General features: G+C 32.7%; 1 protein-coding gene across 5 annotated transcripts in view; it reads left to right on the forward strand.

Moving 5' to 3' along the window:
- Window positions 1-24,336, forward strand: part of ZNF521 (zinc finger protein 521) — a 348,951-nt gene that overhangs the window by 23,163 nt on the left and 301,452 nt on the right. For 3 of the 5 annotated variants that reach the window (XM_051970319.1, XM_051970320.1, XM_051970323.1), the window contains 2 exons: window positions 11,008-11,067; window positions 16,845-17,024. In XM_051970319.1, the coding sequence (XP_051826279.1) occupies window positions 11,008-11,067; window positions 16,845-17,024 (240 nt within the window). The remainder of the gene's footprint in view (window positions 1-11,007; window positions 11,068-16,844; window positions 17,025-24,336) is intronic. The other 2 variants (XM_051970321.1, XM_051970322.1) reach the window with 2 other exon arrangements.

A 24,336-nucleotide genomic window follows, 5' to 3' on the forward strand; every position in this document is an offset into this window, starting at 1 on the left:
TAACATTATGCCTGGAACATAACAGGAATTTAATAAATACTTGTTGATTGATAAATAGGATTTTTGACTCCATGCTTTTGCATAGACTGTCCCACTTGCCTATATTATTCCTCTTTACCCCCACTTTTTAAAAACCCTAGTTTCTTTTTTTTTAATTTTATTTTATTTAATAATAACTTTATATTGACAGAATCCATGCCAGGGTAATTTTTTTTACAACATTATCCCTTGCACTCGCTTCTGAAAAACCCTAGTTTCTTCAAAGCTCAGTTGAAATGTTGCTTCTTCTATGATAGGGTGTCTTAAACTTTTTCTACTTTACATTCTTCCATTTTCTCCTCAGAAATTTTTATGTGATCCCAGGTATATAGGTGTATAAAATAGGTGTACAAATCAAACATTTACTGATAATAAATTTATTTTAAAACAATTATTTGATATATATGTACTTTTACCATTAAAGATGAAAGCAAAATTTCAAACTAATGAGATGGATGTTATTGTTTATTTTTACATAAAGAATTAAACCTTAGTGGAATATTTGATACCTTTCATTGTTGCCAAATTTTTCACAACCCTCACATTCAGTTACATAAATAACCCTGACCCACAAATTAAGAAGCGTTGCTCTGAAATCTTTTCCCTAAAATGTTAATCTCCTTTCCTCAAAATTACCTTGAATATACATTTTATATATACTTATACACATATATGCATATATAAAAATGTTATTAATATATACACATATTATATGTATCCATATAAATCCAAACTCGTGGTCTTCTCTGACAGAAAGTTAGCTTCTTGAGGCCAGGGGATTCTTTTTGTTTCTGAATTTCTATTTCCTAGTGCGGTAGAAAAAAAAAATTGCTTTGAAAGGCTATACAGACAGGGAAAAAGTTTTCCATATTGCTTATCAAATACAGAAAAATCATCTTTCTTCTAGTTGAAGCCCAGTCTTTCCTCTGTAATTTGAAATGCCTGGGCTCTTTAGTCCCTTGTTCCCCAAGCACATAATTACACATAGACAAGAATGTAAAGGAGTCCCAAACTGGGAAAGCAGGTCTCCTGGTCTTCCCGTCTGCAGAATCAGAGCTTTAAAGAAGGGACTTCAGTGGCCAACTAGTTTCTCCCATACCTTGCAAAGGTCTCTGAGTTGTGCTGAGTCTTAGACTATTTTCTAATTGTCCTGCACCCAAATGAAGGAAAGAGGGGAGGGAAAAAATGGTCTCCTACTCCTATAACACCCTGGTCCCTTTCAGAGAAAACCACAGAAGAATACCAAGCATATTTTTTTCCTAAAATTTCTACAACTCCTTTTCCTCAATGTGAGGAAAATTCTGGAAAGAATTTTCTGAAGAGAAAGTTGTGTTTCCCATAGGAATGCTAATAATGATGGTGATATACCAAATGACAGATTTTGACTTTCATTGCCATGTTTGATTTTCTTTGGGGAATGTGTGTTTTTGGAAAGGAGAATAACAGATCACATATATTTCATTCTTGGCACCTGAGCTTAGGGTTCTATTATATTTTCATAGATCTATTTACCAGATAGTCTTTAAGATGCTAAAAAGTCCTATATTATTATTATTATTATAATTTAATAATTTTAATGTGTTAACTTCATTAAACTTTTTCAAAAACTATACTACCTTGTACCTTCTTTGTTCCTCAAAAGAACCACATAAAATAGGAACTAAGTGTATGGCAGATTAAACTATTGTACCCATTTTGCAGAGAAGGAACTGAGGCACAGAAAAGGCCAATTAGAACAAGATAGCACAAATAGTTAATGGCAAAAGTGGGTCATTAATTTCATCTTTCTGACTTTGGATCAGTCCAAATTTCTAATCTGATCATTATTTAATAAAAAAAAGTCTTAGAATTGCCTTAGAATTAGGCAAAATTGTTAGGCAAATAAAGTTTCTAATTGATACCTCAAGTATCCCCTTTTATCCTTTTAGTGACCATTCCTTCCAGTTCAAGGTCCAGTGGCCTTGACCTATTGTTAAAAACTACTTTCTAGAAAACCTACTGTCAGCTATTTGGACATTAGTTTAAATTTAATTCAGTTTGTTACCTCTCCCAGATATATTTGCTTTTTAAGCTTTAACAATGATTTTGGAATAAAAGACTTTGACTCATCTATTAAAGAGATTGCAGACAAATGGGAGAAGGTGAAGTGGGTATCTTGGGAAATGGGGTAGAAGAAGAAGAACCAATGCATTTTCCTAAAAATTATATCATGGAGCCCATGTTGCTTCTTTGGGACTCATTTTACTCAAATGTAAAAACAAAAAAAGGTTGAACTACATTTCTTCTAGTCTAATTTTATATGAATAAAGTGGCACCCTGTTGTGCTATTGAATTAGACTGGGCCTTCTTGCAACCAAAGTGACTCAACTTCTCAAATGAGTTTTCCAACTCATCCTTATGACTGAAAAAAAAAAAGGTTGACTAGTGTTTTGATATTTAAAAGTGCTTCAGTGTATAGCAGAAGCTGGGCTGAGTTCTGCGTCTTTGGAAGAATAGTATGATATAAATGGTAACCTTGATCACATGGTAAATATTCTTATTGGTATGTTTATAACTGTGTGCCTGCCAATTCTTTTGCTGTGACTATTCATTGAACTCCTAAGTTGTTTTCTGTGCTATTTCCTCTTCCTAAGTTTTGGCTAGAATTAAAAACAAGGTAGAGCTCTCCAGACTACAGGGTTGGGAAAACTATTTACCTCAATATGGTTTGGGTTTCATAGTAGTATTTATAAATTGACTTTTTCAAAAAATGGTACAGAACTTTTTGTTTTTTGAAAAATAAAACAAAGCAAAAATTACTTCTATCTAGCTACTTCAGAAAGGCAACTATCTTAACTGATGTGTTATGGATCAAGTGTTATAAGATAAAAGAAAAAGAAACTGTTTTAGGAAAAGAGACTCATTGTTATTAAGAAACATAGATGCACACACACACACATTCACACACACACACATATATATAGGTGACTCAGAACAACTTATTACCATTAATTCAATGGTAAAAAAAAAATTAAAACCACATGTTCTATAAAGGGGGTTTAGTAGTTTCTGTATGTACTTGCACACAAACATACATACATAAAACATACATAAATACATATGTGTATGTGGAAACAGGTAAAAGACAAATGGGAAAGAGAGAGAGACAAATAGACACGAAAAGCAAAGGGGATGGTGGAGGAAGAAGGGGAGAGAAAGGTAAATTATTCCTAGCTTTTTGAGTTTTTGGTCAATGAGATTGATAATAGAATTTCAGGAGGATTTTGCAAACTTCTTGCTATCAGGAGGACCTAAGTTCAAATCTGGTCTCAGACACTGAACACTTTCTAGCTGTGTGACCTTGGGCAAGTCACTTTTAACCCCAATTGCTTCAGCCAAAAAAAAAAAAAAAACAAAAAAAAAAAACAAGTGGTATGAGACCTGATCTCCTACTAGAAACCTACCTTTTCCCCCCAAATATTGTCAAACTTTTAGATGTAGGTTTCACATTACAAAAAGTTGCAACTGTGGGTGTTTGAATATGTGTGTTTGTGTGTGTATATATGTGTGTGTGTGCATGTGAGCATGTGTTTAAGCATATGAAGAAGATTAGATTGTTATCTTTAGTAAACACTGTCATCCTCCCTCTCAAGTATGTGACTGAATTGTGAATATTTAAAGAGTTGGGCAATATAACGTATATTATTTCTCCCCATCCCCACTTTATAAACAGACTAAGATGGATAAAAGTGAGTTAGGTGGGAAATGCTTTCAGAAAATACTATAAATTTGTATTTACTAAAATAATGGCACACACGTTCACTTTCTGTTCTATCTGGGTAGCTCTGTAAATTGTATATTGATTATGCTAATGGAGCTGGTTTCTTTATTACTTGTCTGCGGATACTCAAACATGCAGATTGAATGCACATTTGGTAAGATCCTGTAAGAAAAAGTGCATTTTAAAATTGCAGTTTGGGGATAGACAGCTAAAACGTAATACTCATTAAACTTATATGGAGATATATGGAATAACTTTTAAATTCTAGAAAATAAAAAGTACAATTTAAATTTTTTTTGTTAAAAAGATTCTATTAGGTTTCTTTTGTTTGTTTCACATTCCTTAAGGAAAGTGTTGCAGAAATGTACTAAATCAATAATGATCTATTTTTATAGTTTATTTTGGGATGTGTGGCTTTTCTTGTTTTGTTTAACAAGCTGAAAAAGCCATACACATTCAAGGTAGTATGCATTTTAAAATTTATTAACCCAACTAGAGTAGAACAAAATGAATCTTTTTTCAATTCTATACAGTTTTCATTTTATTGGTATTTTGTAATAGCCCTAAAGCCATGTAGTATAGCTTTACTTCTTTGCTTTAATTTTTCATTTAATGAAAATATCTACTATTTTATAAATTTTTAAAATTTTTTTATTTCATATTAAATTATCATCAGTCCAAAGAATTTTTCTAAGAAAGAACAAGGAAGAAAGGAGGGAAGGAAAAAAGGAAGGAAGGAAGGAAAACAGGAGAGAAAAAGAAAAAGAAAATATTTCTCCACAATGATATCTTCATATTTTAAAAGTGGGTTGATTAAAGACAACTAAAAAAAAGATGTCTTCTTTTCAATTATTCACATCTCTTTCTTTTATATTTTTGATGATGATTCCTTTCCAAATAAGCCAAGATGGCATGGCAAGGAGGTACAGCTAGAAAGAAATCAAATAAATAGCCCTTTTGCTATGCTTTAAGAAAAAGGATTCTTCTAGATTAGAACTCAGTGTTCAGAGTTGGGGTTTTTTTAGATGGAGTGGCATTTGTGAAACATTTTGCAACATTTAGTTGAATTTAGCAATTCTTTCTTTTTGTGACTGATAGTAACCTACTTATATCCCAGCAATAAATATAAATACCACAAATTCAGAAAAGCAACTTTTATATAATGAGTAATTGGGCTAATTTCATGTATAAACGTCATTAAAAAATTAAATGTACAAGTATACAGTAATATTTTTCTACTTAATAATTATTAAAGTGTACTTTATATCAGGTAGTGTGTTTAGAAATGCTTTCCCATCTAGTTTTCTAAATGAACCCATGTAGGGCTCAAAGATGGTAATATCACTTTAAAAGAAACACACAAAAAACTTCTGAGGGTAGAGCTAAAGATGGCAGAGTAGAGGAAATTTTCAGCTGAGCTTTTCCAATTTCTTGACACACAATTTTAAAATAACATCTCAAATAGAATTTTGGAGTGGCAGAGCCAACAAAGGTCAACACAAGACATTCTTCTAGTCTGAGATATCATATGAAGTCAGAAAGAGAGATCTGTGACATGGGGAAGGCTGACCTGGACCGCACATGAATGAAATGCCAGTGGGACTAGGTGGTGCCAATAGAAACAGCAAAAGCTCCAGTAGTTCTCAAGCTGGAGACAATCACATCACCTTGGAAACACCAAAAGTCTCTAAAATTCTCAGATCTGGCTACAAAAACAGGCACAAAAGCCTGAAATTTGAGACTGATCCCTCCATCTCTACAATGAGAATACAGCTCAACTTTAATATAAGGTTCTAAATTAAGAAATAAAGTGGGAAAATGTGCAAATAACAAAAAAAAAAGAATGTAACTATAAAAATCTACTATTGTGTCATGAAAAATCAAGACATGAATTCAGAAGAAAATGAAATCAAAACAGCTACAAGCAAAGCCTCAAAGAAAAATGTGAAATGGACCAAAGCTCCACAAGAATTCTTGGAAGAGTTTAAAAGAATTATTTCAAAACTCACATAATAGTGATAGGGCAAAAATTAGGTAAAGAAACTTAAGCAAAAGAAGAATATTAGAAAAAGACAACAGCTTGATAAAAAAGGCACAAAAAATATTGAATAAAATAATTCCTTAAAAAGCAATTCATCAAAGGGGAAAAAAAATACAAAAAATTCACTAATGAATATAACTTTAAAAAGCAGAATTGGCCATATGGAAAAACTCACTGGAAAAAAAATCATTCCTTAAAAATTAGAATTGGGCAAATAGAAGTTGATGACTCCACAAGATATCAAGAAACAATAAAACAAAATCAAAAGAAAAAATAGAAGAAAATGTAAAATATTTTGGTGGAAAAACAATTAACCTGAAAAATATATCAAAGATAATTATATAAAAATGTATGCCTATATTGGATTTAACATATACTGCTACCATGTTTAACAAATATTGGACTACTTGCCATCTAGGGGAGGGATTAGGGGAAGAGGAGGAAATTGGAATAAAGATTTTGCAAGGATTAATGTCAAAGAATTATCTATGCATATGTTTTAAAAAATAAATAGTTTTAATAAAAATTATGCACACATTAAAAAAAGAAAAATAGATCAAAGAAAGATAACTTAAGAATGTTTGTATTACCTGAAAATCATGATCAGTGAAAGAACCCACACAGCGTATTTCAAGAAATTGTCAAGGAAAACTGCCCTAATATCTTAGAATCAGAGGGGTAAATAGAAATTGAAAGTATCTACTGATCACTACATGAAAGAAATTTCAAAATGAAAACTATCAGGAATATTATAGTCAAATTTCAAAGTTTGTAGATCAAATAGAAAATGCTTCAAGCAGCCAGAAAAAAATTATTCAAATAACCATGAAACCACAGTCAAAATCACAAAAGATTTAGCAGCTACTACATTAAATATTGGAGGACTTGAAATATGATGTCCCCTAAGACAAAAAATTTGGGATTTCAACCAAGAATAATCTGTCCAGAAAAATAATATAATTTTTTTGATGCAAAAAATTGGATATTAACAAAATAAAGAACATTCAAGCATTCTTGGTGAAATATCAGAACTGAATAGAAAACCAGATATCCAAATACAAGATGAAGAGTGACATAAAAAGCTAAGCATGAAAAAGAAATTATGAGGCTCAAAAAAGTTAAAGTGCATTATATGTGAATGTAAATTCATATATAAGAAGATAATACTTGTAACTCCTAAGAACTTTATCATTATCAGGGCAGTTAGAAAGATTCTACATAAAAAAAAGGTTATGGAAATGAGTTTATTATTTTTGGATGATATTAAAAAATGGATAGGCAAGGAAAGTGGATGCCCTAGGAGAAGAAAGAAGGGAGAAGAAGAATGGGGGGAATTATCTCACATAAAAGTATCATTCAAAGAGGAGCTTTTTACAGTAGAGGAGAAAACAGGGTGGGTGGGAGAATGGGCAACATGAATTTCACTCACATCTAAATTGGTTGTAAAAGGGGATATTATATATATGTGTGTATATGCATATACATATATATATTTGTGTATGTATATGTATGTATATGTATATGTATGCATAATCAAATGATGATAGGAATGCATTTTCCTAATAAGGAAGTAGCAGGGAAAGGGGAAAAATGAAAGGGGAGGGGAAAATAATAAAAAGAAGAGCAGATGAAAGAAAGCAGAAAAGGGGGGTAATAAAAGAAAAGACAGATAAAAGAAAGCACTTGATAGAATCAAAACAGATTGTAGAGGAAAGCTAGAAGACAAAGAAGAAGCATGGGGGGGGGAAGAAGAGGGAGAAAGGGATAGGGGAAAGAAGAAAGAGGGAGGTAGAAAGAGGGAGGGAAAGAGAGAAGAGGAGATACATAATAAGAAATTAACATGGAGGGAGATGCACACTTTGTATTCATAACAGTGAATGAGAATGGGATGAACTTATCCCTAAAACAGAAGTAAATACCATACCAGAATGGATTAGAAATCAGAATCCAAAAATATGTTATTTTTGTTGTTTTAATAAGAAACATATTTTAAACAGAGAGACATATAGAGTTAAAATTAGGGGCTGGAGCAGAATTTATTAACATCAGCTGAAGTAACAAAGGCAGGGGTGACAATCATGATCTCAATAGCAAAAACAAACATAGAGCTAATTAAAAGGGATAAGTGGGGAAACTACATTTTGTTGAATGAAACCATAAACAATGAAGTAATATTGGTACTAAACATGTACACCAGATTTCATAGAATCCAAAAATCTTAAAATAAAAATTAAATGAATTACAGGAGGAAATAGACATAGGTGATTTCAACTTCTCCTTTCAGAGCTAGATAAATCTAACTATAAAAAATAAGACAGTCAAGGAAATGAATAGAATCTTATGAAAATTAGAAATGATAAACCTCTGGGAAAAACTCTATGGGAATAGAAAGAAGCATCTCTGTTTTTCAGCTATTTGTGACATCTTCACAAAAACTGACCATGTCAGGATATAAAAACTTCACAACCAAAGGCAGAAAACTAGAAATATTAAATGTAATCTGTTCAGATGACAATACAATAAAAATTATATTTAAAAAGGGCTGTGGAGGCATAGATTAAAAGTTAATTGGAATTAAACAGTTGAATCCTAAAAAATGACTTGGTTGAAGAACAAATCATAGAAACAATAATTTCTTTAGAGAAAATAATGACACAAAAACTTACATTTTTGGATGGAACCAAAATAATACGTAGGGAAAAATTTATATGATGGGTACAAACTTCAAACCTTTCCAATAAGATCAGAAGTGAAGCAAACATGTTTATTATCACTATTATACATTATTTTACTAGTCAGTTAAAGCATATGATCTACTGCTTTAATTTTTATGAAAAACAGTTACTAAAGTCTCTTTAAATTATTTTTCTCCATATAATTAATTTTCCCCTTACTTTTGACTATTGTGTTTATAGATGAAATAAGACTCAAATGACAAAAATATTCCATAACCAAGGTAAATTTTGACAAATGCCTGCAGGATCAACCTTTGAACCCTGTGACAGGTTTTAATACTATGGAGTCCTTAAAGTCTGTACTATAGACATGTCATTGATTGAATCAAATATCAGCTAGATAGCTTATCATGATTCATTTTTTTCTTTTTTTGGTTAAAGCCTTTTATTTTTCAAAACATATGTGTGGACAATTCTTCAATATTAGTCCTTGCAAAAACCCTGTGTTCCAATTTTCCCTCCCTTCTCCCCCACTCTCACCTAGATGGAAAGTAGACCAATTTAGGTTAAACATGATAGAAATATATGTTAAATCCAATATATGTATACATATTTATACAATGTGCATATCGTGCTGCACAAGAAAAAAAAAGAAGCAAAATAAAATACAAGTAAACAACAACAAAAAGAGTGAAAATGCTATGTTGTGAACCATACTCAGTTCCCACAATCCTCTCTCTGGTTGTAGATGGCTCTCTTAATCATTGAACAATTGGAACTGGTTTGAATCATCTCATTGTTGAGGAGAGACATGTCCATCAGAATTGATCAACATATAATCTTTTTGTTACCATGTATAATGATCTCCTAGTTCTGCTTATTTCACTTAGCATCAATTCATGTAAGTCTCTCAGGTCTCTCTGAAATTATCCTGTTGGTCATTTACAGAACAATACTATTCTACAACATTCATATACCACAGTTTATTCAGACATTCTCCAATTATAGGCATCCATTCAGTTTCCAGTTTCTTGCCACTACAAAAAGGGCTGCCATAAACATTTTTGTACATGTGGGTCCCTTTCCCTCCTTTAAGATCTCTTTGGGATACAAGCCCAGTAGAAACATTGCTGGATCAAAGGGTATGCACAGTGTGGTAACTTTTTGAGCATAGTTCCAAATTGCTCTCTAGAATGGTTGGATCCATTCACAGTTCCACCAACAAATATCAGGATTCATTTTTAATATACACTGCTTTAAGAGAATCATATTAATACCTAAGTTACTAGTATTTAAATTAGTTTCCAACTGCAAAGAATGGAAGGAAATGCTAAAAGAAGCGAACTTGTGCTATTTTCTTTGGTTTCCACTTGTTTTCACTTGACTGTTCTGGTAAAGATAGTGAAAGATTCAATAGATAATTAGGTAGATGAAGGTGCCTGGGAAATTTCGATTTTATAAGGAGAATATTTTTCCTTGGCTCCAAAAAGCTCTTAGTTCTTTTCTCATCAAGATTAGTTTCTTCCTACCTATAGTTCCATCTCAGTATGATATAAGTAGTTCCATTGTGCATCAAGAGTAGTAAGAAATCCCCTTTTTTGGAATGTGCTTCTTAGATATTCTGCATCTGTTTCTTTCACTCTTAGATGATACACCTTTAGGATGAAAATCCCCACAGAAAATTTAAACTAAATGTCTTTTGGTTCACTGATTTTCCACCTTTGTATACTCTACTATCTTCCATTTGTTGGTGTGATTATTTTTTTTCTCTAAAAGTATATATTATACCTCTCAGCTGCAGGAACTCCAGTGGCTTCCCATTACCTTTAGCATCAATTATAAACTTATCTGATTGGCTTTTAAATTTATTCATTGCCATGTCTCTTTTTACCGTTTCCAACCTTACTCAGCCTGTGCATTCTGCAATTTGGCTGTTTTGTAGTTCCTTACATCTAATACTCCATGCCTTTCTCCTACCTTTTCTAGTTCCTTTTCCATTCTCTATATTACTATAATCTATATCACTAAATATTATGTGTTATCTCCTCTATCTCTGTTCAAAATATTCTATTCTGTTCAAAAGCATAAATTATGTGTTATTGCCTTTCTTTTTGCCCTTAGCCTAGTGTCTGGATGTTGACAACTAAAAATAATGGTATCTCTTGCTATCTAGGAAGACTAGGGAGATGGAGAAAGGAGAGAACAAGTTCATGAAAAACTTTTTTAAAACAGTAAAGTGATGTCTAAAATATAACAGAAAACCTGTTCTAGAAGTTTTTCTTCTTTGATCCAAGCATCTTTTCTTTACCTCAGTGGCTTGGTTTTGGTAGTAGAGAGCAAAATCTTATTACTGTGATTGGTCATCCATGCTGGGTGGCTGTAATTGACCTTCAGGGGTAAGGTCCGAAGATCAACAATGTTCATTTCAGCTATCCCACCTAACATCTTTGTTTTATTTTGTTTTGTTTTGTTTGTTTACCTTTTCTTTTCAGTAGAAGAAAATGAGGCAGAGGACCATCAGGAGGGTGTAGGACAGACGGCCACACAGTCTGGTAATGCTGCATTCCTTCATTAGTGCCTGCTTACCATTTTATAATAGTGTGCAATTTATGTTCCCTAAACCTGTTTTCATCTTAAGGAGTTTTCAACTCATTTCTAGAACCAGCAAAGGAAAAAGGAAAAATCCCATACATCAATTTCAGGATACCAGGAAGGCTACTGCTCCTGGTTAGACTCTCTCCTGAAAGAGAAATTGTTATTTCTTTAAAGTTTTAAGGTGATAGGTTTTCCCTTATTTTTCTTACATGTTAAAGACCAGTGAAATAAATTTGGAAACCCTAATGGGAAAGGAACTCTAATGCACAGGGTCTGATTTAAATAAGCAACAGCTTAGTTTGATTTTTAGACAAGGGAAGTTAAATATGTCACTAAAACTTCTGATTAGATCTTTGTACAAATATGGATCTTTTAAAGGGAAATATTGACAGAAATAGTTGTAACTTGGTATGAAGTACTTATGAATCGTCAGTAGATCATCTATTTCTCATGGATTATTATATATTACTCATGAATTGTCAATGTATCATATATTTCTCATGGATTATTGCTCATGAATTGTCAATATGTCATATTTCTCGTGGATTATTATACATTACTCATGAATTGTCACTTTATCACATATTTCTGGTAGTAACAAAGGAAATTTTTTCATGTATGAATAATTCACTGACTTAGCATACATTTTTTGAGTTCTTTCTATGTGTTAAAAGCTGGATTGTAATGATTTTAAAAATATAATGCAAGTATAGCATAATACACACATTTATATCATAACATATGGAATATATTTTAAGAAGTAGACACTATAAGAAGAGTTGATTGGAGGAATTATGTTTTTTTAATGCTAAGGCTTCCAGTTTAACATGTTTTATTTGTTTGTTTAGTGTTTATGGAGTGGATATGATTGGATTCTTCTCAATATTTCAGCAATTTTGCATAAAAGTGATAGATTTAATTTAAAAAATTATTTCTGACACAGGACATTGTGAATATATTTCCTTAAGTCTTTTTACTTTTCACAGTTAGTTCATTAACTTGCTCTTCAGGAATTCATGAGGACTTAACTGAAGGTTTGCTCTTAAGCAGAATATTCTGTGTACTTTTTATTGGCAGTTCTCTGGATTTGTTCCAATGATATTAGTTGATTCAAGGTTGAGCATTAATAAATGCCATGGTTGTTTAATTTGGTGAAAAGCTGGCTATGACTGTAGAATAGACTTAGGAGATGGTCCAATTTTAACATTGCATGCATATATAAGTGTATATTTTGGTTCATTCATCTCTTGCCAGTTTTTGTTATTAAGTAGTCTTCTCGCTTTCACATATTTACATCATTCCCTCTAACTCATGTTCTGCCACTATCATAAAAATTGATTCTGGATTTTAGATCGGGATTGATGATTAGAATTAACCTGAAATAAGCTCATTTATATCTTCTGCAAGGGGCAGAGAAGGCCTGCTCTATGTACATGCTGCCAGAAGTTTTTATAGTAATACTTTGTATCTAAGCTCTGGCTCTTACCATTAAATGTGCTTTTTATAGAGTACCAAGTTATAAATGTAGTGCAGCTACGGCATATTAATCTTACTGCAGAGATTTAATGAGGCAGTTGTTTTGCGATGGACACTATTGGGAGCAGAGAGCGACAGAGTTTTACTTTACCACTGAGCTGCAGAAATATTCCTTGCCTGGTAATAATTATAACCACATGATCTCTTAAGTTTTCCTTTCTTTGGCCAGTGCTTTTCCATGCGAAAGTGGCTTGGAAGGAGGTCCATTACAAGGCAGTGAAATGGATTAGAAATTGGGCTGTTTTCTCAGTAGTTTGACATTTTAGCTCTGATCAGGCATGGATCCTTGTTGCACAGAGAGAAATATGTAAGATGAGTTTCAAGAATACAGATAGTCTTTGCCAGTCCACTGAGATGGCTTTTAGATATTCATTACTTTTACTTGACTTTTATATAGGTTATAAAAAGTAAATGTGGTGAAACCTCATTTTTACATGGACAGAATAGAATTTCTACTGCTCAGCCTTAAACTGATCCCACACTTGAAATTAATTGAAGTCCATGGGTTTATTGCCTCCAACTCTTTTAAGCCAGGGCAATTTTTCATTTTCCCCAAAGTTGTGGTTTTATTAAACCAAGTTACAGCAATAACATCTCTTATAAGGAGGAGGAGAAGGAGGAGGAAAAAGAAGGAAAGCCCCACCTACTAGAATACAGTAATGGGAAAATCTAATTTTAATTTCCATTTATAAATAATGCTAAAATGATCAGTAAAATTCATTAATTTTTTAAAAATTGTGTTCACTGCTGAATATATTTTTGTTTCAAATTCAGGTCTCTTTTCCATTTTGGCTAATTATTCATTGAAGCTTTGCAGACAGTTTGGAAAGGAAGAGGTGAAAAGTGGCCAAGATGAGTTTTATCTATATGTTATATCCCTTGTGATTGGGAGAGAGGGATAGTAGTGTCTGTGGCAGTGTTTGTAATGAACAATTTGAGGACAGGAGGCACTTGCTTGTTTCAGATATAGAGAGAGTGTCATTTGAAAGTGTTAATAAATTTGATGCAATGAATACAGTGGACCTGGAGTGAGGGGTTCAGGTTAAACATACAGTCACTAAGACTGAAAGTAGGAAAGAGAAAGCCAATTAGGATGGATAGCATAGTAATAAAATACTTTTTATGTTAGGATCTCAAAGGGCTTTATAAAAACTACATAATGAAGGCTCTGTGCAATTACTGAAGTGTAGTTACCTCTGGGAAATGAGCTTGATTGTCATTTTAAATTGCCCCAAATCTTTATAAATGATAGTGATGAAGGGGAAAAAAGGTCCAAACAAACAAATCCTAAAGACATTTTGGACTTATATGGGAGAGTCTTTATGAAAATGAAGAATGTATAAATCCATTTACCAAGAAAGAGGCTGAGACTTCAAGAACTCATTACACCAAGGCATCATAGGCTATAATCGAACCCATCTCCCAGAGGGTCCCACTTAAGTGTTGACCTAAAAACAAATTCGCCAGTTGGCTGGAGCATGCATTCTAAAGTTGCAGCAGAAGTGAATAAGCTTGACTGATTTAGGTCCCTGTAGGGTTATATCTGTAAATGTAGAAGTAGAAGCAAAAAAAAAAAAAAAAACACCCAACCCCAAAACATTTTTATTATACTTAAAATGACCCTAATTTTAATAACTGGACTCCCTATAAGAAGGATAGATTAGAGCAATTGTTTAGACCCAAGGCATCCAGTATCACATGTTTTGCTTTGTTTTAATATTTATGCAGTAGGTGGGATTGGATTTTCTTCAGATGTTAATATTCTTGAATAAGAAATATGGGGATTTCTGCTTTTTTTCTGTCCTGTCCCTGTCCTGATACTTAGGGCAGTCAGACTCTATTCTTTTTTTTTTTTTTTAAACAAACAAGTCTGTAAACTTTATGTGTAGCATTTAAATACCCATGTTAAAATTCAGACCCAGCACCCATATTTCCCTGAGTACTGTCAGTTTTACGAGATAAAGCTGGGAATGCAAGCTAAACAACTCATGTATACAATGTACACACATGCTGCCTTCCAACAAGTGTTTAATGATGTTGGGGTCAGGCTGCAATAGTTAAGATAGTTATTTCTTTTTTTCTGAATTGCTGTCTAACCTGGCAGTATTTTTAAAGCATTTGGTTAAAGCCTGTAGAGAAACTTGGAAAGTTTTCCTGTTTACAACTTCTGAAACTTCAGATAAAATATCAAAAATGAGTAAGAGGTGGTTCCATTGGTTTCATCACCCAGAATCACCTCTGGAAAGTATAAGTATGGGTGACAGCTTTTACATTTGGAGACATTTAGTATGTTTTTACCTGAAGAAAATTATTTTTATGGAATTTCTCTTCTCTACCTGCTTCCCTTTTTCTTCTTTATCATCATGAAGTACTCATTGATAATTCTGACATTTACATATAGTGTTATTTTAAGTACTGTATTAAAACAAATTAAAAACACCCTCTAGTTGTTTCTTCTTAAGTGTATATGCTTTAAAAAAAAGGATTTTTAAACAGATTGCAATAATACTTTTCAAATGGCAACTCCATCTAAATAATTAGCTTGACTAATTCCATTAAAAATACTTTGTTTTTAATTTTGTATTTTTTTTTTGAGGTAAACTCTTATCAGTTTTCATGGTACAAAAGATTTCTTGATAAAATGTTGACACATAGGTGGATTTTAGACATATGTGAATCATTTGGGGAGTGGTGGTCTGGCTGCTATTTATTGCAGATAGGAAAAAGGAGTTTGCAACAGCTGCAGGAAAAGTGGGAGGGCTTTAAGTGAAACTCAGTGTGACTAGTGGCATTGCATTAAAGACAAGGCAGCTGGAGGTATCATTTTCAGAGTAAAGAGAGTTGTAATGAGATTTCATTGACTTCCCCAGAACAATGTTTTGTAAGTGGGTTTTTTGAGATTTTTGTGAATATTAGATGAAAATTTATCAATTATCTCATAATCAAAGTATTAAAAAAAAAACCTAGGTTTAGCTAAAAATAAACTTGAACCATGTACTTTCTTCAAGATATTGCTCAATTTCCCATTTAATATATAATAATATATAATATAAGAAATAAGTATACTACAACTCTCAAAAATGTAAATATAAAAATTAGCTTTTAATTAATTCTGAAATGCTATTTGTTTATAATGTTGGAGAGTGTTAATGGAAGAAAAAATATAGGATCGCAAGTAGTTAAGCCACTGCATTGTATGTCCTAACTTAAATAAATATAAGTTTTTCTGCATATTTGTCATCTGCAAAGCAAAGTAGTGTCATGGAAATAGACGGGAATATTATCCTACTATGAAAGAAAATGATTTCTAACAACATGTTGAGTTCCAATTATGTGCTAAGTATTGTCTGTATTTCACTATTCAGATGTATATTTGCATTGCTGACTTTTCAGAGAAAATGAAAATGGTATGGATTATAAAAATATTTAATCAATCTGCCACTAACATTTCCAAATATAGTGATAGTTTATTATAATTGACTACAGTTTGGTTGTAATTTTTTAATTTTACCTCCACTAGCCCCTCTCCCTTTTTTGTTTTAACACTTCAAAAGCAAGAGAACCCCACTAAATGTAGATTCTAGTTTATGTACATTTTGTTGTTTAGTGGAGTTTATTTTTCTACCACTGTCTAGCAAATAATAGGGTTACTGTGTGTTTTGACCATTTTATGAGTAAAGGTCAATTTCATGCCTATGGTAATTAGCTGAGTTTATTCTAGGCTTTTGGCTAATTCTGGTAATTTCCCGTGAAACAGTATATTTAACTGAAAAGTAATTCATCCTTAAACATGCTGGTTTTTTCTTTTCATTGGAGACTATTCAATTTTAAAAGGTGATTTATTTGTTTTTTTTTTTTTCATGTTTGTATTTTAAAAAGTGATCAATGTCATTCTATAGCTGTGACAGACTTTACTAAATTAACATGGAAGTATGGAAGGAATGCTTGAATAGGGAAGTGAAAGAAGAACTGCACAGTAGTGGTGAAAATAAGGCACCTTTCCAAACTGAGAACAGAACAAAATTTAGGGAAGAATGTCACCTCGGTTTATTTGGCAGTAAAACAGGCAATGATCCTGTTCTGTGACAAATTCAAGGAAAATGCTATTTCTATCCTTTTAGTAGCAAGAAGATCAAATACCGTTTTAAAGGAATTTGGTTTTTGATGCCCCAAAATCACAGACTTACTTTTCTTTCAGACCCCAACTGTAAATTAGAAGACAAGATAGAAGATGGAGATGCATTAGATTGTAAGAAAAGGCCAGAAGATGGGGAGGAGTTAGAGGAAGAAGCTGTGCACAGCTGTGACAGCTGCCTCCAGGTGTTTGAGTCACTGAGCGATATCACAGAACACAAGATTAATCAATGTCAACTGACAGGTAAACAATACTTATCACTTTGTGTCTTCTTATTTTATTCTATTTCTGATTTTTCCAGTTAATTTTTTAAAAATATATTATCCCCCTCTGGAAAAGTTTTACTCATATACTTGAATGTCTTGGTAGGGCTAGTGATATTTAGAGAGTAAGGGCTCATTTGCAACAAAGTCTGGAGCAAACTTGTCTTTTGACTTTGAGTACATGTAGGGAATTATATATAGTTGAAGCTCTTGTGTTTACTGTATTTCAAAAATCTTGAAGTCAGAAATTGTGGTGATTTTTTTTTTCATACTTGCATCTGAAGTTTCCAGGTACATAAAAGGTTCTCAATAATTGAAATTGATGATGAGATAACTTTTTTGGCTGTGCCTGACTGAGAACACCTGGAATGTATGGGCTATAGCTTTCATTTTAGCCATGCTTCCGGTCTGCATATCCCAATTACATGGTGTCAGCTTTTCTAATAAATTCTAACATTATCCTCATAATAATTCTGTGAGATAAATAAAGTATTACTACATTATCCATATTGTACACATGTACATTGAGGTGAAAGAATTTGATTTATTTACTTGCCCAATTTAGCAACAGAATTGGCAATAACATTCAGACCTCCTCACTTGTAACCTAGTACTGGTTCTGGTACTTTAAAATTTCTTTTCTGAAGAGTCTCATAATTAATTTACTATGTGGACATTGGTGGGGCATGTTACATTATTTCATTTTACTTTTTAATATTTGATGATATTATAGGTTTTTCCCCCCCTAAATACCACACTTCTCTGACTGCAGCAGACATCAGATATAGTCAATAAATACAGTGTAGACATTACCAATACATATTTATTTCATTGACATCACTGAATACATGTCACAGAATGTAATATTTTTAAAAGGTCCTGCCAAAGGCATCATGCACTTCTACAGATCCTATTTTTAGTGAAGCATTTTGTCCTAACAAAATAATTCACTGGTTACTTTGGTCAGATAAATAAAATCCAGCTTACAAGTATATAAAGCTTTATGTTTACAAAGCTCTTTATGTACATCATCTTATCATTTCTTACTGCAATTCTGAAAGCTAAATAAATGGTTTTTCTTATTTTATGAGGAAATGTGTCTCAGTCACTTGACCTAGCCAGGATCACACAAACTCTAACCCAGCCTCTCATCCTAACTTCAAATTGTTTTTTTTTTTTTTTTCTCTTACTGTACTTGAGAAGTTTTAAATTATTGTTAAAGACATAATAATCTGAAAAGTTATTCAGGATATGTTGTGGTGGGATATTTCACTTTAGGGAAAAAGATATCTTCCTATAATATTACTTTATATTTGATATAACTTAATCCCTTAATTATCCTTTAAAATGTTTTTATTTTGTGTCTGCTCTGTACCTTCCATTGTAGTTGATTCTATGAGCATTGGATATGGTCTTTATTCTAAATAAGTATAATGATCAAAGGCAGTAATTGCTGAATGATTAAATACTGTTGTTTTGTATAGATTTAGTTTATGCTGAAGATATATTTCATAAAGATGATGGAAAAACCATTCATTAAGATGTTTAATTTTATGCTATTCTTGTGGGTTCTTTATGATATATATATACATAAATAGATAGATGTATATCTGTATGTCTTCATTAGTGCTTTCTCTATTATTATGGACTGAAACTATTAAATTGACTTAGTAGATTTTATTATAATTTGCTGTTTATCATCTGGACAGTCTTCTTCCAAATATAGCTAGAATGGTCTTCAAATGGACCCCTACTCAAAGCCTTTGCAGCTTGATGAGACCTGTCATAACTCATTCCTCATTGAACTAGAAGCCTTTACTCTTGTTACCACTTTGTCATAACAGAGCATTGAAGATTGTGGTGGTGATGAGAGTCCTCACAAATTAAAGCTATTTATTACTGCCTTAGTCCAGGCATAATTCACCATTTATGCACGAGAATGCTCATGTCAAGCAGAATTCAATATCTTATGTATGGGGATGAAATGATGTTCAGAATTTGATAGGCATTGGCCTGTCTCTTATACAAAATGACCTGGGCTAGAGAAAAAGTTTGGGGAGGAGTAGAGATTGGAAATAGATTAGAAGAGGAGGAACAGATAGAATCTGAAGAAAGCAGCTCTGTTTAAGGTCACCCTTTGTCAGTCAAAGGGAAATCTTCGATTAACTCCAGAATAGTTTGGGAAAGTTTGGAACCCTTAGAAACATTTTAATTGCCAAAAAAATAGGACTCTTCTCCTTAGTTGAAATGTTTTCAGTGGAAGGTTTGACCTCTCCAGTTTTTCTTTTGCTTTATGTCAGCAGTAAGATTTCCTTAAACTCACTCTTTCTGACTGACAAAGGTATTATTTGTGGCTTCATCCAAAAATTATATTTGTTTTTCCTTTATTTACATTCTCCATTTTTGATTTCTTTTAGTTTGTTCCTTTTAAATTTTTCATTCTTTCTGAATTTCACAATAATTTTTGCTTACTACAGAGACCAACACATTGTTTTTTGTGTCTTCCTCCATGTATTTTCAGTTGTTGCCATCTAGATTTTCCTAGTTTCCTCTCTCCCTACTCTCTTTTTTATATTCTCTTACCATTTCCTTTTCTCTTTCACATGTACTTTCTACTTTCCCCTCTATGCTCTATAACCCTATCTCATGCTTCTCTCTTCATAGCCAGAACAAGACACGAAACTTCTTTGTTGAATATTACTTTGGAAAAGTGGGCCATTCTGATCAGTAGTGGGACATTAGCATGTAAATAATGCAGAATGCTGCATGTCAGAGCTGTTAATGCTTTCCAGAATGTCAGAAAATTCAGACATGGTTTTTGGTCTGATCATTCTTAATGTTTGTTTCCAAGAAGGCCCTATTATAGACATATTCCTGGCCTCAACTGACTATTATGTTACTATAATTCTACTAATACTTTTATTTTGTGGGTTTTCTTAAGAGTAAGCCAACAGACCAAAGAGCCCATTCTGGTGAATATTTTCCATCACTTGCCTACCTATGTAGCTGGTGACACAGTAGATCTGGAGACAAAATTTAGAATTGGACTAATTCTTATTGATTTGCACAGCAATCCTGAGAGCCAAATAAATACCACTATTCCAATTTTGTGAGAAAATTAATATTCAGAGAAATTAAATGGCCTTAGATACTTACTGGCTGTGTGATCCAGAACATGTTACTTAACCTTAGTGTGTCTTAGTTTCTTCCTCTGTAAAATGGGTATCATAATAGTAATAATAGTAGATATTTAACAAATTTAACAAATGCCTATTTTCTTCTTTTCTTTGAGCTGTGTTAAAATCTGGCAGTACATATAGGACTTTGTCTAGAATAGTCCAGATACTGGAGAACAGGTCAAATCTGAAGCAAGTTCTGACTCCAAGTTATTTCCATTATGAAGGAACCTTGGAAATATTGGATGCTGTTACTCCTGCATTCAAATCTGTATCGATTTCATCAAGGAGTCCTTATGTACTCTGAAATAAAACTAGTTTTCTAAATGATCCCAGAATCCTTCTTTTAGTCTTCAGTTGGTAGAATACTTAATACTTAAATAGGATAATAAAAAAGCAATATGTTTTGGTATTGGTCAGAAGAAAAGCAGTAGAAAATGGTACCTCACTTTTTTCTAGTGCTTGACAGCAGTCCTATCTTTACAGTAACCCATTTTACAGTTGAGTAAATTGTGACTCACATGAGTTAATTATCACCTTATTCTTACAAATCTGATAGGCTAGTTTAGCTCAAGTCTAAAGTAAGGGATATCTGATCTTAAGGAATGTTCAAGTTAGAAAGGATCTCAAAAATTATCTAATTCAAATGCCTCATTTTACAGGTAAGAAAAGTAAGATATGTTATGGTTGCATGACTTGCTCTTAAGTAAGAGCAAGCTATAACTTAAAGTCAAGTCCCTTCACTCAAAATTCAATGTTTGTTTTGTCACTCTACCCACTAATTCTCATTGGACTGAAATTGGGAAACCTGGGTCTTGGTCATAGCTCTGTCACTAACACATTAGGTGTCTTTAGACAATAATAATAGTTAACTTTCATATAGCAATTTAAGACTGGCAAAGCACTTTAATAAAATACGCTTTTTTTGCGACTTAGAAAAACAACCCACCACAGTGTAGAGGCTAGTATTACTCCTTTCCCTCTCCCCCATTTTATAAGATGAGGAAATTGAATTTTACATTTTTAAAGTGACTTGCCCATAGTCACACATATAGAAAGGATTCAAGATAGGAATTAAATCTAAATCTCTCCTGAGTCCAGATCCAAGCTATGTTTGCTACACTAACCATTCCATGCCTCACTTTGCTTTTTTGTAAAATGTGACAATTGGATTAGATGATCCCTCAGGTCCCTTCTAGCCCTGAGTCCATAAGAACAGGCATCTTTTGAGGTAGACTGGAATTAAAATAATTAAATTGATCTTTTGGATTTGAAGGGACAGGATGATATTCATACAGGTGAGTTCTGCTCTTTTGGGGGGCTAAAGACGTAGTGTCTCTGGTCTCCTCTGCATCATGGGCAAATAAATTCAGTATCACTGTTGCTTAGGGGGATGGGGGAAAGAGCGTATGATATAAATAAAATAATATGATTCAGAATATAGCAGTAAATGGAAACCACCTGTATTTCTTCTCTAGCTTTGCTCTCTTGCACCAAAAAGTCCAAGAAGGCAGTGAAATGAGCTTGCTAATGCTCTGGGGCTTTTGGATGCAGAAGACACATTATCAAAATATATATTTAAAGAAGAAAAAACATACAGAACCTCTTATTTTACTAATCCACAAACCCTATCATTTCTTGCCAATCCTTGTAGGGGGTGAAGAGGGCGGGAAGCTGGAAGGGTCTCATCACACTTCTCAGCACAGATTTAATGGCAGGGTGCTGTAGGGAGAGCTGAGATTACTAAGACTAAATTACATTTACAAAACAGACTGTGAACTAGCACTGTAAATCCTCAAAACTCAGCTACCTTTAGTAAGATAAATGTCTAATAGTTCATTTGGTTATGTTATACATTTCTTCTTTTGAGTCACTTTCCTTCACTCTGTGTTGCAAATTCTGATCATTGAGAAAAGACGTTTTCAAATTGTTAGTGTGATAAACCTAGACATAAATATGAAAAGGAATTCTTAGTCTTTTGTTAAGTAGTGATTGCCCATCCAAATGCAGATATTTGTAAAGATGTTGTTGATGGCGCACATTGACTGGTACATTAGACCAGTATTGACACAAAGGAGTTTATTGCATGTATGAATATATCATTATATATAGGACTTTAGGTAGTTGGTTACTTGGTCAGTCAACAAGCATATGTTAAGTGCATATTGTGTGTCAGGTACTATATAATTGAACATAATGGCTTAGACTACTATATGGATATTTTTTGCAGAGTACATAACATTACTGCTCTTTGCAGTTACAAAAATTCTTTTATGTTTTGTGCAAATTGTAGTCATTTGCCAAAGAACCAGTAAAAAAAAGAAAAAAGAAAAAAAGAATACATTTTACATGATCATGTTAGCTTAAAGACAGTGTTCCTCGACTTAGAAATCAACAGATCAAGGATCCTAAAACTGAGCCTCAAATTCTGCTTGCACATTCAAATATATTTTCATCATTATGAGGACTTTGATAAACATTTTCTAAATTCTCTTCTCCAACACTTAATTCTCAAATCTTCCCTCTATTATTTCATTTATACTAGATAATGCTTGCTTTGCATGTGTGTATTTGCATTTTATTTTCTTCATTAGATTTTAAGTTCCTTGAAAGCAGGGCTTTATCTTTTACTTTATTTGTTTATTTGTTTGTTTGTTTTGTTTGTATACCCAGGGCTTAGCAGGAATGATTGACACATAATAGTAGCAAGTACTTACTAAATATCAATTGATTAAAATCCAGAGTTTGTTTAAACTACATGAAAAGAATGGGGTCTTTTTTTTTTTTTAGACTTAAGTTAATAAAACATAAAGTAACAGCAGTGATTATCCTTTTTTTAACCCCTCAAAATTTTCTTCCCTCCCTTTTTTTAACCTTTAGAATCATAGAATCTTCTGTTACTATTTTCCCTCCTCCTACCCCCAGAAAGAAATCTGTCAAATAAATACTGAAAAGTTCTCAGTTCATTCTTGAAAGAATGTCCGCTGCAAAACTCCCTTCTGGTGTTAGTTTTCCCGAATGAGGTGGGACTGAATATGTTAATTTAATAGTCTGTGCCCTGAATCTGTTTGCCTTTATGTTTATCTTCCGGAAGTAAAAGTGATTATCCTCAATTGGTTCTAACCTCTAAGCTGTTGGCTGAATGAACTTCTCTTTCCTGTTTTGAAGGAGGGATCTTAGGAGTTTTGCTCGGTCATGAATACTTAGTAATTTTCAAATTTCCAATTTCATAGTAATAATTTTTATATTGAGATTTAGCCCATGATTTTTCTCTTAATGTTTTTGGTATTAGATCATCTATAAAATAAGGCATCTGTATAAAAGCAACGCATTTTTGTGCCTGTTAATTACCAGAATTTATGCATGTTCTTAGGTTTAGGAAACAAGGATTTATAAAGGGATGCATTGAAAGATTATCTATCTATCTATCTGTCTCTCTCTCTCTCTCTCTCTCTCTCTCTCTCTCTCTCTCTCTCTCTCTCTCTCTCTCTCTCTTTCCCTTCTCTCCCCAACCCCTCCTGCCCCCTTCTATATGACAGATGTTGCTATATTAAGTATGTAACTTGAAAATTTAAGGAGAAGCAGGTTTCAGGAACAGCTTTGCCACTACAGCGTATGTGTTTTTAATTCGTGTTTTCAGTTATAAAAATAGCTGTTGGATTATTATTTAGTTATCATTCCATACATAAAGTTTTGAAAACAGTGTTATTGTAAGTTAGACTTTCCTTTGATCAGAAGCCAGAAGCCTTATTTATAAACTTCTATTCAATTTTATTTTTATAACAAATTAGTTAGGTGATTAGGTAGAGAATTCTGTGAATCAGTGATATAATTAAATTACTTTCTGTACTTTAAATTTAAAATTTGTTTTAATTACCAACTTCAAATGGTAAAATAGAAATTAGAAGAAACAAACACTATTAATATGTACATAAGTTAAGATTGCAGGTCTGATTGTTGGTGATATAATGTATTTAAATGAATCTTTATTTCATGCTTTGTATTTAATGTTGTAATGATAATGGTCTAATTATTTGCTTTTGTTTCATTTTACTTCCCCCTCCCCCTTAACTCTCAATCTGCCACAGTAACTGTAACTGGAGTATCTGGTTGTGT

Source organism: Antechinus flavipes, chromosome 1 (genome assembly GCF_016432865.1).
Source record: "Antechinus flavipes isolate AdamAnt ecotype Samford, QLD, Australia chromosome 1, AdamAnt_v2, whole genome shotgun sequence".
NCBI classification, from domain to species: Eukaryota; Metazoa; Chordata; class Mammalia; order Dasyuromorphia; family Dasyuridae; genus Antechinus; species Antechinus flavipes.